This window comes from Homarus americanus, unplaced genomic scaffold (assembly GCF_018991925.1).
Source record: "Homarus americanus isolate GMGI-L3 unplaced genomic scaffold, GMGI_Hamer_2.0 scaffold45698, whole genome shotgun sequence".
Classification (NCBI taxonomy): Eukaryota; Metazoa; Arthropoda; class Malacostraca; order Decapoda; family Nephropidae; genus Homarus; species Homarus americanus.
In genome coordinates, this window is record NW_024735554.1 from 5,625,774 (window position 1) to 5,640,294 (window position 14,521).

The 14,521-nt window shown below is 43.2% G+C and overlaps 1 protein-coding gene across 1 annotated transcript; it reads left to right on the forward strand.

Annotated features, from left to right (window-relative positions):
* On the forward strand, positions 1–13,883 carry LOC121871453. The gene is made up of 15 exons (XM_042373780.1): positions 1–1,857; positions 3,872–4,124; positions 4,591–4,937; positions 5,341–5,467; positions 5,643–5,821; positions 6,079–6,260; positions 6,505–6,661; positions 6,833–6,862; positions 7,144–7,311; positions 7,967–8,167; positions 9,018–9,281; positions 9,921–10,025; positions 10,160–10,278; positions 10,388–10,560; positions 10,781–13,883. Exons 1-15 carry the CDS (start codon positions 1,842–1,844, stop codon positions 13,488–13,490), a joined length of 5,031 nt encoding a protein of 1,676 aa, XP_042229714.1. The 5' UTR covers positions 1–1,841; the 3' UTR covers positions 13,491–13,883.
* Positions 13,884–14,521: the final 638 nt, after the last annotated feature.

The following is a 14,521-nucleotide window of genomic DNA, read 5'->3' on the forward strand; positions in this document are numbered from 1 at the left end:
TATGTGAGGACACCTGCAGACATGAAGCCCTCCTCCAGAACGGACTAAAGTGGCTCAGGATCCATCGTGAACAGTGCAAGGCCAAGGTTGTACTCTATGGCCGGAGGAAGATATTAAAAGAACTATGCTTCACATTCTCGCACATTCCTTCCCTAAACTTGACCATTGTTGACGTGAGGAAGCATTTAACTGGTTCAATTAAACTACGAGATTTTTTATGCATTCACGGGTATCAGGGGATGAAATTAATGAATGAATCCTATTGGGAAGAGAAAAACAAATTGTGTAGTCGACCTCATCAGTAGTCACCACCACCAGTGTGCTCACGTAACTCCTCTCACGTTTACGTCTTGTCAGAGGAGTTACACTTCCATCCTTAACACTTCAGAACTTCTCCTTTATGGACAGTTTAGGGTCTACTCTTATAATTAGCGCGGGGTGTTACACAGGCTTTGGTTTACTGTATAATTTAGAGGATAACAATGTTGGGGATGATAAAGAGCACGTCCGCGGCGGCCCACCAGCCTCAGTAGGTCTTCACAGACAGCGTGTTGAAGCCCGCCAAGTTGGGTGTGTCACCACTTAGTGCTAAACGAACGATCACAAAACAATTTCCGTACATCAGTCTGTAATACTCAATGTCAGATTTATGCTGAAAGTTATTTTATAAAACGCAGCCATGTTTAAAGTGACAGTTGTGCTCCTTCGCTCACTGTGAGCAACAGCCACAAGAAGGTAAACATAAAACTACACTTAAATGCGAAACATTTTGAAAAGCTGGTGTGTGCGGTGAGGCGCGAGTATTCCAGCGTTTTCCTGACTCTCGCTGACGCAACAAAAGCCTTTCAACACTCCAAAAATAATCTATGAGGTTTCTGGGCTACAAAACTCTCCAAATCCTAAATAAGGTGTTCCTACCCGCCAAACATCATTTCGAAGGACCTACATTGAAGATCAGCTTGACCATTAGCTCTCCATCGGGACTCTGTGGGGAGCTGTGGCAGTTTAGGGTCAAGGTGAGACGGCAGTGGAAGTAAGGTGACGATCCAATTAGCGTGGAGGTTGGTGAAGGAGGAGGTGGGCTGCCAGTGAGGCGCAGACTAGGGAGTGCGGGAGACTTTACAAGCATAGGTGTCCGGCAGCCACCAGCGACCTCTTACTGTTACTTCGACTCTTCGCGCCGTCTGCGATTACAGTGTTTCGCCGAGGATTTCCCTGTAGTACCCAGCGTCAGTAGCAGCGACTAACCTACTTAATCCAGCAACATGTCAGAGTTCTTTCTCAAGTGCTCGAGGATGACCGTCGAGGTATTGTACTACCAAGTCCAGAATATCAACAAACAGTTATAGCAAAAGAGCGACGTACCTTGCCGGAACTTGTTTTTATCAGCGTATCAAGTCGACACAGGCTGAATTGCGTCGAGTTCCATACAGTAAACATTATCCTGAGGTGTGACGTGTAAAAAACAAAAAAACAAAAAACTTTGCTAAACATTTCTTCCGGAACTGTTCGTCTATTCAGCACCGACCTGTGGATCTGCTTAATCAATATTATCGTGTTATAACGTATATACATAATATTTCCATATAATTCAAGCCTTCAATCCATATACTTGAAGCTATCAACCACTTACAGTTTGTTTAATAATCTGTAGCGCTTTAACCCTCCGTCAACACACAACAAACATAAACTAAAGAATTCTACTAAACCCCAACACAATCTCACACAACTCGGGAAAACAGGAGTTGAGAGTGAGTAAACTGTGTTCACTTAAGCGTGTGAGCCCATTTTAAGTGACTGTCTGAAGTAACAACAGGAGACGTGGACAAACTCAAAACAAAATGAAGACTTTTACAGGTATGGTCCCTCCCCGCCTCGTCACTCCACTATTACGTGATCGAAAAATCCCCGTGCACCTAAATTAATTCCAAGTCACTTACCTCTTTCTACTTACAGTAAATAGTGAGAATAGTCACATGAACTCTTGGTAGCATGATATATTTCTCTCCATTATTTACTCTCAGTATTGCCAGGTATATAATAGTGTGGGTAGGTAAAGGAACAGCTATATTATTTATGGCTGGTGCACAGTGACTTTCCGATCACTTCTGTACTAATTTTTCTCACCTTGGTCAAATTAAGCTTCATATTTATCATTGTTTGTATACCTTTATTGTTTAGGTAGATTGTTTGTATACATGAACTGTCTGGGTATATTGTTTGTATACCTGCACTGCCTAGGGTTAGGTTAAGATAGGCTAGGTTAGGCTAGGTTAGGTTAGGATATGATACGTTAGATTAGGTTAGCATTAGAGTGGTTAGTCTTAAGGTGAAATAAACAGGGGGCCGAATCTTTACGTAATTGTCTACGTGACATTGTCTTTGTTTGAGGCAGTTTGTTATTTTGTTATACTATTTATCTGTTATACCTGTCTGTTACGCCTGTCTGTTACACCTGTCTATTACACCTGGCTCTATTACACCTGTATTACACCTGGCTCTATTACACCTGTATTACACCTGGCTCTATTATTTGTCATGGTTGGCTGTTGCCTGTGTTCATATAAGGATTCTTTTATGATGATGAAGCCTTGTGTATAACCTTAGGTGGGGCAGCAGCGGCACACACATACAGAGTGTTTAGTACGGTGCAACTTTGATAGTACCATACATGAGTAATATCGTCATACAAACATAAACGATAATTTGGTCGGTTAGAAACATATACCTAACCTTATCTAACCCAAGTTAAAATAAACTAACCTAACCTAATGTGACCTGATCTAAGTTAAATTAATCTAACCTATCCTCCCAAGTAGCGTTCGTGTGTTTAATCTTCACTTGAAATAAACCGGGGGTTAATCTTCATGTGATCCACACACACACACACACTTACAATATAATTAAAGTATTAAATTAAAAATAACAATCGGGTAAAAAAGAAAACGGAGGGAAAAATGAGTAAGTCTAGCGACACCCGACAATGTGAGTAATGGCGTCGTCAACATCCACACTCCACATTTGTTTATTTCTGATGGCTTTACCCTTTGTACCTTCAGTAGGTTCTATATAAGGCTTGTTATTCATTTTATTAACTTACTACCAGAATCGCCACCCGGAGTAGGCAAAATATCATAACAGCTGTAGACTTAGGTTTAACAACACAATGTTGCAAAGAGCCTCAAAAAGAGCAACTACCTCTGTAGTGGACAGTGATTAAGGTTGCAGAAGTAAGGTACCACGAAAGCCAAGAGACACAAAAACTACAACAGGATGTTTTTTGTGTGTGACAAGTCAGCACCAGAGAGTGCTCTCAGATTACTGTTTAGATTTGGTTTTTATACAATAAATATACTGTACTTGGTCTACTTTAGTCTCTCATTTAATTCTTGAAATAGTTGTTGACAAAGATTCTACTGACTGCTTTTAGAGTGTATGCGTTCGTATTTTCTCATTAGTCTTTTGTTTTCTGTGTATGGTACATGCTCAACGGTATACCTATATTGTCTATATACATGTAAACCGTAATTGTAAACTTGTATGGTGATATTACTGAATGAATAGATGTTAGCTGTTTGACCACGGAAATGCTCAAAAAATTTAGCTCCCCAGCTTATTTCACCTAGTGATTAAACACCCTAGCGCTGCATAGGTGGGTTAGGTTAGGTTACGTTAGTTTAGATTAAGTTAGGTTAATTTAGATTAGGTAAGGTTAATGTAGATAAGGTTAGTTTAGGCTAGGTTAATATTAGTGTGGTTAGGTTAGGTTAGCTTAGGTTAACATTAGTGCAGTTAATGTTACGACAACAACAATAAAAGAAGAAATATTAACTCCCAAACTAATCCTTCCCTCGTTCATCGTCGTTTACAGCAGCGGCGGCGGCGGCGGCGGCGGCGTTGGTATGGGCAGCACTGGCGACGGTGAAGCTGACGGAGGCGGGGCCGGTGAACGCGCTGCTCGGGGACTTGTGTCGACGGATGGACGGCCGCAAGTTCTACCTGGAGGCGGAGACCCACGCCCTCATCACCGCCACCAACATCACCCTCCCCGCCTTCCCCAGGATCGCCACCAGGAACGTCGTCGCTAAACCAGGCTACCGCCGCCACCTACTCACCCGACACAGGTATATAGAGACAGACATTCACCTTACGCCCAACACACGCCCACCACCCGCCCACCATACGCCCACCAAACACCTATTCTCCTCCACACTGAGATATGCGAGGGGGTTTTTGTCTCACTTTGCACTTTACTTGAGGGGGTTTTGTCCAAGGAGGTTTTGTCCGGACTCCGAGATATACACAGACAGACTATAAAGGTTAAGCAATTGTCAGTGTGTGTGTGTGTGTGTGTTGAAAAATATACACTATGATGATTATATACTAAAGAGAAAGGGGAGAGTGGATGGACGAGAAAAGGAGAGAGAGAGAGAGAGAGAGATGGGGAGGTGAAGAGAGAGACACAGCCCAACACCTTGATCTAGAGAAAGCGAGAGAGAAAGATGGAGAAAGTGAATGACCGAGTGAGTGTGTGAATCAAGAAAACGAGAAAGATAACCTCTCCCTCTCTCTCTCTCTCTCCCTTAACAGAAGAGAAGGGCCCCAACAGATCGGCCTCCCAGAACCCCGCTACCGTCGTAACCTCACCACCTCCTCCCTCACCCACCTGCGGGAGAACACCTTCCTCGCCCCCCACGACCCTCCACAACCTCTCCCTCTCCCTCAAGCTTCACCACCAGCCCTCCAACCGCCACCACCAGCCCGCCAACCACTACCACCAGCCCGCCAGCCGCCACCACGAGCTCGCCTTCTGCCACCACCAGCCCGCCAGCCGCCACCACGAGCCCGCCATCCGCCACTTACAGCCGCCGCCAATTCCCCGTCAGCACAGTCGCCAGAGATGATGTTGGATGAACCCCAAGAGCAGGAGATGCAAGGTGGGTGACGTGATAAATGGATGATGTGATAGATAGATAAATGAGCTGGGTGAGATAGATAAATGGATGGATGGATGGGTGGATGATGTGATAGTTGGATGATTTGATAGATAGATAGATACGTGTTATGTATACAAGAAATTATTCCAATTTTCCTGACCAATTCACTCAGCAGAAGCCCAACAAACTAACCTAACCTAACCTCACTGCTGAAAAGAACTCCACCGTTTGTTGTTATTGTTACTGTTATTATTATTGTTGTAATTAGTATTTTCATTATTATTATTACCTGTATAATTATTTTTGTTGGTTTATTATTATTATTATTATTATTATTATTATTATTATTATTATTATCATTGTTTCTCCGCGTCTGTCTGTCTGGGACCATCGGTGGAAACAGACGTGACCGCCACTCTGGCTCAGCCCTCCAAGTGTGGTGCCGAGTTCTTTACCTGTCCCGAGTGTCACCTGGAATTTACCTTCGAACAGGTCAACCTTCCCTCCTGCTCTCACGACGAATCCTGCAGGTGAGTGGGAACGGTGGGGGGGGGGAGAGATTAAGTCAGGTTAGGTTAGATTAGGCTTGACCTAGAGTGATTAATCCTTAGGTGAACCGCGAATATTTCTGTTACACCTACCAACCATCAGCACTTCATTACCTTTACTCATACCTGCATCTTGTTTCCTCGTCCTGCGGCTCAGATGTGACTACCTGCGGGTGCGGGAGCCTCCATACATGAGCGGGGCCGGGGGGCGTGACGTGTGCTCTACAGGGAAGGACACGCCCAGGACCTTCACCACTCAGACTAGGGAGGTCATCCTCGACTTCATCTATACCAGGAAATATCTTGATGCCTTTACCGTGGCCATCACCGCCAAGCGTGAGTCATTGTGTGGGTGTGTGTGTGTGTCTGTGTCTGTGTGTGTGAGAGAGAGAGAGAGAGAGACTAATTGTATCTAAACTCCCATACATTCTTCAAGCTATTTTCACCCCCTGACCTCTTTCGCCTCTCTCACTGCATGTACTTTTCACCTCTCACCCCTTCACCTGTCACCCCCTCACCTCTCACTCCCTCACCTCTCACTCCCTCACCTCTCACCCCCTCACCTCTCACCCCCTCCCCTCTCTCACCACCAGGCAACAAGTACCACATCACAGGAAAGGCAAACGCTACACGCGGCTACATCAAGTCACCGTTCTTCCCCGAGCTGTATCCCAAGGAGCACTGGATGGAATATGAGCTGTGGGCTGAGGAAACAGACGCCAGGATCAAGATTAACTTCCAGGACTTCCAACTCTCACCCTGGAGCTTTATTGAGGTGTGTTCTGGAAGGGAGGGAGAGTAAAGGGAGAGGAGTGGAGGAAGGGTAAAGGGATAGAGGAGTGAGGGGAGGGCAAAGGGAAGAGAGGGAGAGTAAAGAAAGGGATTACATTCATGTTAATTTCTGGGACTCAGTTTTCTGGCATTTACAAGTACAATCTCACATTCACAACCTTACGTTCACAATCTCATGTTCACAACCTTACGTTCACAATCTCATGTTCACAACCTCCCCTTTGCAGGTTCAAGACACGAACAAGTCCCGGGTAGCTGTGTTCAATGGTAACGTGTTCAGACCACCCATCCTCGTGTCGTCTGGGCGCCAAATCACGATAAGGTTCAGTGGCAATGGTGAGACGGCCAGGGGGTTCAATCTGCAGTACTCCTTCATTGATGCAAGTAAGGGTTGTAATATGATCAAAGTCTGTTTGTGTTTTTCTTTGTATTATGCCATGTTAAGGGTTCAATTTGTGTGTTTTAATTGGTCAGAGGTTCAATTTATTTTCTTTTTTCTGAAGGAGAGGTTCATTATTGATTTTTTATTGATATTTTTCTACTTTACCTTGACAGAGAGCGTGGAAGTATATCCTGCAATAACCGGTAACTATGTGCAGTTTATGTTATTGTATTATTGACCTCATAAATGAATTAAAAAAAAACAAATCAAATATAAATTTTAAAAAATGGATGTCGTTCTTGTTCATAAAGCAAAAACAAAACTGAAAAGTCGAAAATATAGTCGAATGAATTACTGTACTGAGTTTTTATTTGGCGAAGAGGTTAAGTAAGTAAAAAGATTGTATATAATGTATTTTTTTTATAATTAATATATAAACAATGTTCGGGGTGTTTTTTAACATTAATCCTCATATGCACTACAGACTGTGGAGGATTCGTCACTAACTTTGGAGGTACGATCACTATGATGAACATGGCCAAGGAGGACAGTAACTTCACGATGTACGACTGTGTGTGGATCGTCCAGCCTCCCCAGAACTACGCCTTCAAGTCTCACCTCTCGATCAGGGTCGTTCAATTCGATGACATGGGTGGGTGAGACAATTTATAATCAGTATTCACGTGTATGTAATTATTTAGAATGTATTTTTCGCACACTCCATTTCCATAAATATAATAGATGGCAACAAATATTAATTTTTTTGTTACTTTTATCACTTGATTTGGTTCGTTAATATATTATTTCTGTTTCCTCGCTTTTATTAAGAAGGTGGAGGCTGATAAATGGTGCAGCGGTAACGTGCATTACTCTCACCCATATGTCAAGGGTTCGAACCTCGTCCCGGACACGTGTGACCCTCACTACCAAACACCACAGGTTATCCGGTCCCAGGTTTCCTCCTGTACTAACACTGAATAAACCTCCCAAACGGCTATTAAGCTGATAAGTGGCGAATATGATAATAAACAAAAAGTCTTCGCTTCTATTGGCCAAGCGAAAGGGATAAAGTGCAGTGCTTGTTGAAGGTTATCGTACATTTGTTTTAAAGTTATCGTACTCAGTGTGTAAAATTGTCGTGCTGGTGAGATAAGTTGTCGAATCTTAAACATTTGCTGTATCTACTATCTCCATCTCTCACTAATTTCACAATCTCTAACCTGTATCTCTCACTAGCATCATAATCTCTACCTCTATCTCTCAATCATCTCCCTCTCTCACTAACCACCCAGTCTGGCATTTTTTAGTGTCGGGGACCCGCTTGGACATAAGGCAGGGCGTGACGAGCGAGGATTACCTTCTGGAGACGGTAGAGGGAGGTACTGGCGCCAGCAGAGGGCAGGAACACGTGGCAGCAGTAGACACAGGCTTCTATGTGAGGCTGAGGGGCGCCTTCACTAAGCACTCTAAGCTAGCCATCGTATATACCTCCTTCAGTTATCTGGGAAGTGAGTGTTATTTTACTGTTGCTAGTATCACTGTTACGACTACTACTGTTACTATCACTGTTACGACTACTACTGTTACTATCACTGTTACGACTACTACTGTTACTATCACTGTTACGACTACTACTGTTACTATTACTGTTTCGACTACTATTGCTACTGTTACTATCACTTACAACTACTACTACTATCACTATTGCTACTGTTACTATCACTTACAACTACTACTACTGTTATCACTGTTACTACTGCTTTTACTGCTACTGTCACTTATACTGTTACTACTTCTATTACTGCAACTACTTTTTCTACCGCTAATCACCGTTACTGCTAACACTGCTGCTACTTTTACTACTATTATTACTATCACTGCTACTACTATTACTGTTACTAATAGTAGTTTCTTACTATTAATACTATTACTACTACTACTGGGTTTCTTCTTAGCCAAGTACTATTTATATTTCTGCTGCTAATAAAGACATGATAAAAAAATAATAGTAATAATGACACTAATGAGAATATTAATAATGACAATAGTAATAATGATAATAGGCTTCATTACAGTCATACCCAGATACAGTACAGAATACAAAGAATATAGGAATACAATACAACACTGAAATGACATAATGGTAGAGAAGGTTTAGTTGATGTCAGTGTTGAGTTGTCACCACGAACGCCATCTTATCTTTGAGTAGAATATATTTTACAGCGTTAGGAGATATTTACAGTTAATATCTCGCATTAAAAACATAGTCTCCCTTCGTCAGGCTGTTGTAGGAGATTCTCTAATGTTCTATTACACCATTTAACCCCACACATCACCCTTCATCGTCATCTCCACCAGGTTGCTACACACTGACGGACCTGATGTGCCATAACCACCGCTGTATACCCAAGATGCTTCGCTGTGACGGCTTTGACCACTGCGGCGACAACAGCGACGAGCCCACCACCTGTTACATGGGTCCTGGGAACAAGAGCTTGACTCCTGAAGACGCTGCCTGGTGGTACCAACACACACCCAACTATTATTTTCCCCAGAGTAATAGTTCAGTCTTCGGGGGAAATCATAGCTGGTCTGGCCTCTTACTCCTTATCTCTTTAATTAGTGAGTTGTGGTACTGTACTGTGTTAGGTTAGGTCAGGTTAGGTTATGGTAAATTACATTAGAATCTAACCATAATCTAACTGTTAGATTATGGTAAATTTGGTTTGATTCTGGTAAATGAGCTTTGCGGTTGGTTAGGTTAGGTTAATTTAGGTCAGGTTAGGTAAAATTATGATAAATTACCTGTACGTTAAATTTGGTTAGCGCTAGGTTAGGTTAGGTTAGGTTAGGTCAGGTCAGGTTAGGTTAGGTAAAATTATGATAAATTACCTGTACGTTAAATTTGGTTAGGTTAGGTTAGCTTTGTTTAGGTTAATTTAGGTCAGGTTAGGTTAGCGGTAGGGCATTTAAACAGTCTATTTCTCTCTCTCATCCCTAATGAGAGAGATACTTCCCTCTCATTGGTTATGCTGTAGTACGTTTTGAACCAATTATAAACGTGTATAACGATTTAACTGAATATCTATCTATCTATGTATATATCTACCTTTCAAACTACCTATATATCTATCAATCTAACTGTCTTTCTATCAATCTACATCCATCTCATCTTTCTATCAATCTACATCCATCTCATCTTTCTAGCTACCTAAATACCTATCTTAGTTTCTATCTATCTACCTATCTATCTATGTACAGTGCTGGTGATCGTGGCGTTTGGTCTCGTCTCCTACATGTTCAAGAATGGCATGCACAGTAACAGAGGCCATCACAGAGAACGGCGCGCCATAGTCAGTCGGCGAGGTCTGTCTTTTAATATTTCTTAATAACTCTCGTAGTATAAGCTGGAATAATGAATTTTTAGGATATAATAATAATAATAATAATGATAAAATTATAGTAATAATAAAAATAATAACAACAATATTTATATCCAGGCTCCCTCTCCGACGGTGTGGAGATTTTCGACGCCTCGGCCGATGACCCTCCACTGTACGAGCCACCTCCAGACTATGAGGAGGTCATCAAGGTCATCCTCTCCGGTAACAACCTTAAGGTATCAAAGACAGGTCAACTTACCTCACAAAAGCTATAGATAATGAAGATGTTTATAGCATTAAAACATTTATATTTGTAATTGAGTTTTTTGTTTTTGTTTGTGTCAGCTGGTTCGCCGTCCTGGTGGGGTGACGGCTTGGGTACCAGACAAGTTGGCTAATGAAGTAGGAGAGAGTCGGGCCAACGGTGAGAGGCCGCTAAGGACCCGCCACGCCTCCCTCGACCTAGAACAAGGCATGGAGGTTGTGCTGTGGAATCCAAACGTTTTCAGTGCCACTCGGTGAGTCACGGGTGGTTGTGGTGTGGGGATGGTGATGATCATAAGATAATTTAGTAAATATAACATAACAATCTAATATAACAACCAAATTTGACTTAATAACCTAACTTAATCAAACCTAATAACCTAACCTCCTTTTAGTTTATTGGATAATATAGTGATAACATAACTCTGGGTGTAGTTAATTACAGTGTACTAACAACTTGTCTGGTTGGCTCAGAGAAAGAACGACAACAGGTACCGAGGCCGAGTCTCGCAACACACTTTCTGCTCAGGTGCCGCTGGGTCACGTGCGTCGTTCTTCCCTTCCCGTGACGCCACTGCCAGAGATCATTCAGGCTCACGTGCAGGGCCACAGCGTCAGCATCGCTCCAGAGACTATTACTGAGGCCCCCGAGGGTGTGGAGTCCCCTCGTCCATCTGTCAGACCCGTCCACACACTCACCTCTCCACAGCTGTCCGTGAGGTCTTTCACCTACGACACCTCAGCTGTGTCAACGCCAGGCACCAGCACCCCACAGAACCTGAGGGTGGCTGTACACGCCAGGAAAAGCAAGAGACTTACTAAAAGGGGCGGCAAGAGGAAGAAGAAGACATCTGCTGCTCGTAAACCCGAGCGTCAAGGTAGCAAGGAAGACGATTCGGCACCTCCCTCCTACGAAATGGCAATGCAGCAGGCCAGTCAGGGTGAGCCAGTCTCCCCTCGTCCTGTTGAGGGGCCTTCCACCAGCAACGCCGCCAGTCAGGTTAATGAGAGCACACAGACCAGCAGTGACTCGGCACTAGCCCAGGATATGTCACCAACAGATCGTCTTCGAGCTGCAAGGGAAATGTTCCAGCGGATGTCCAGAGGTGAGGGACCAGAAGAGGAGCCACGTAAGACCTCTGTGGTGGTCAGGCCAGCGGCAAAGCGTCCAGCTGCTCCTGCCAACAGGACCAAACATAACAGAATGTCCTCTAGCGGTGGTACCATCAACCGAGGAACTGTTAAAGCAAGGAAAGCAATGTTGTTGAAGGCACAGAAACTTCGGCCTGACTGTACTTGTAACGGAGCCTGTTCTTGTGCTCACTTCAAACCCGAGAACTCTAAGGATGAAAATCTTCATATGGGAGGAGTTAAGTCCAAAGTGCATTATTATCTGGCCATTGAAGAGAGCACTAAGAAGAGAGATGCAGACACCTCCGTTGGAACACCCACTGTGACTGTGGACCCAAATAATAAAGACAATCATAAGCTTCCAGAAGACTCGCCGGTGAGTAGCGCTACACTCAAGAAGAGAAAACTTGTCAGAAACCAATCAGCTCCTTCCCTCGGTCACATTGTTCAGAGAGACTTGGATAGTTTCTTCTCGCAGAATGACAGTGCCACTATGTCATCCGTCGAGGACCTTGAGTGTCCCCTCATCAGTCCCGTCCCTGACTCACCCAAGCCTATCATCGTCGCCACTCAAACTGCCCCGGATACTACCCAGTCTCCAGAGGAAGAAATAATTCCGAGCATTAGAAATCGTGTTTATATGTATAATGGCTTGTCCCAAACGCCAACCAGTCCAAGACTGGGCTCACGGCACAGCACCCCCTCACCAGCCCGCTCTCCTGTCACACCACTGAGAGAACATGTACCGGGAGTCCTGAGGAGTGACTCGGTGGAGTCGAGTGGAGGAGGACTTCCAGGTCTGGTGTGCATGAAGAATGCTGTTGTAGATGCCAACATTAAGCCAGGTCTTGTAAAAGAGGCAACGGCCAAGTTTATAACTACTTTCAATAAAGAATTTCGCCCTAAATTACACTTACAGGAGTCTGATGACTGGAATGAAGGCAGTGATTCTTCTCTGCCTTCAATCAACATTCCTTACTTGAACCTTAAAAATGAAGACGCGAACTCTCCAGATATTAGCGATACGGAAAAGGTGTCAGTACCTCCCTTAAAACAAGAGGAAGCTGAGTCCATCGAGCTGTGGGATTCAAGGTCTCAGGGTATACCAGAGTGGCCGAGTGAAGTAGACTCGGAGGACCTGCCTTCACCTGCCTCTGGGGCTGTACCAAAGAGGCCGCTTGTGGTCACCGTGAAAAAATCTGCAGATTCAAGCCTAATTAAGCGAAGAGGGAAAACAATTGTCATCAAAGCAGATGATCGAGTCAGAGTGAGGACGACGCAGGTCAAAAACAAACTCAGGCTAGATCTAACAGACAAGTTTACTCCAACGAATGGTACAGAGGTTAAGGACGACGGACCTAAACCTCGCAGGAGAGAAACAAAGAGTCCCAGCCACAGGATGAGACTGGCCTCTGAGGAGGACCTTGTGGTGATGAACCTCAACACTTCGGCCACCACCACCCCCATGATGTCTGAGGATGACTCGCCTCCACCATCCCCACAATCCAACAGGACTGAACAGTCAACAGGTCAACAGAATACTGGCGTACAATGCTTAGACGAAACATTGAACGAGACACTTGATACTGACAGTGGCGCCGACGAGATTGAAGATGAAGAACGTTCTCCATTTATTGAAAATCAGTCGAACAGTTGCCAGGCCATCGCAGGATGCTCCTCTCAGACAAAGAGGTCAATGACCCCAGAAGAAAAACCTAAAAAGAAAATACCGATCCCTTCTCCCCGCGGATCCAAGGTCGCATCTGCTGCCATCACGATGGTTGATAAGGAGCAAAATTCTACGCGACCCCAAACTGTTGGCAGTCACGAGGGTTCCCCAGCTGCTGCAGGAGGTGTCGGGGAGAAACCCACTTCACCTTCCCTAGCTCTTCCCCAGGTATCAAGCGAGTCCTATTCCCCAGGTAGGTCCTCCGGGGAAGTGACGTCACCACGGTACACCAGCCAACACCCTCCTACACTTAGCCCACAGATGATGCGCAGCGGCATTGTCACTATACAGACTGGACACAACCTAAAGTGGGACTACATATAAGGCGGCGGTGGACAGCCTCTTGGCAACACCTAACATTGTTGATGGAACCCTGAACTAGCAAGACACTGAACCAGACCCTAGCTCACACTAACGTCACCAATAGCCACCACATCAGACAGACAGATTATATTAAAGTAATAAATCGAAGAATCGTAAATGAAATAATTTGTATATTATTTTGAACAAGATCCTTCTTCTCGTAAACTTAACTTTGCTTAAATTACAAAATTCGTTTAGTGAGTTTTGCTGTGCCATTTGAAATCAATCTGATGAGGTATATATTTATAATGTATAAATTTAAGAAATATCCCCACATGCTTCACTGTGAACCTCAAACAGTGAAGTGAACTATATCACCTTAAGAAAACAGCATAATGTGTGTCCTGTGATCTGTAGGATTATATATATATATATATATATATATATATATATATATATATATATATATATATATATATATATATATATATATATATATATATATATTTATTTATATGATAAATTTCATACTAATATACAAAGATCATATAAAATCAAAATACAAAATAAATAACGTAGATGTAGATATTATATGAGTTTTTATGATAAAAGTTATAATGTAACTATTTTATATATATATTACTAATACTTGTGTCGTAATAATGTAGTTATTTCTTCTTTCTGTTGTGTTTAACCCAAAATGGCACACAAGTGATGCGCTTGTGTTTATCTTATGACTATTATTGTGTGTTGGATGAAACTCTTAATAGTTTTTCAAATTATATCAATCTGACACTTGGGGTTAAAAACATAAAATATATGCTTATGAAATTCACCCAGCTTTAAATGGGTATCTTATTTTACAATTACTTGACTTTTATCCTCATCGCCAGTGGCGCCAACTTGTGCCAAGTGCTTGGTGTTGTCATTTGGAGACGTGAAGGTGATGGAGACATGGAGTACAGTTCAGTGGCCTGCTAACACTACCTGTTAATGTACTACTGGTATAAGCCTTACTTTAACTGCAGGGTGCTGCCTGTTCTCTTCACCTT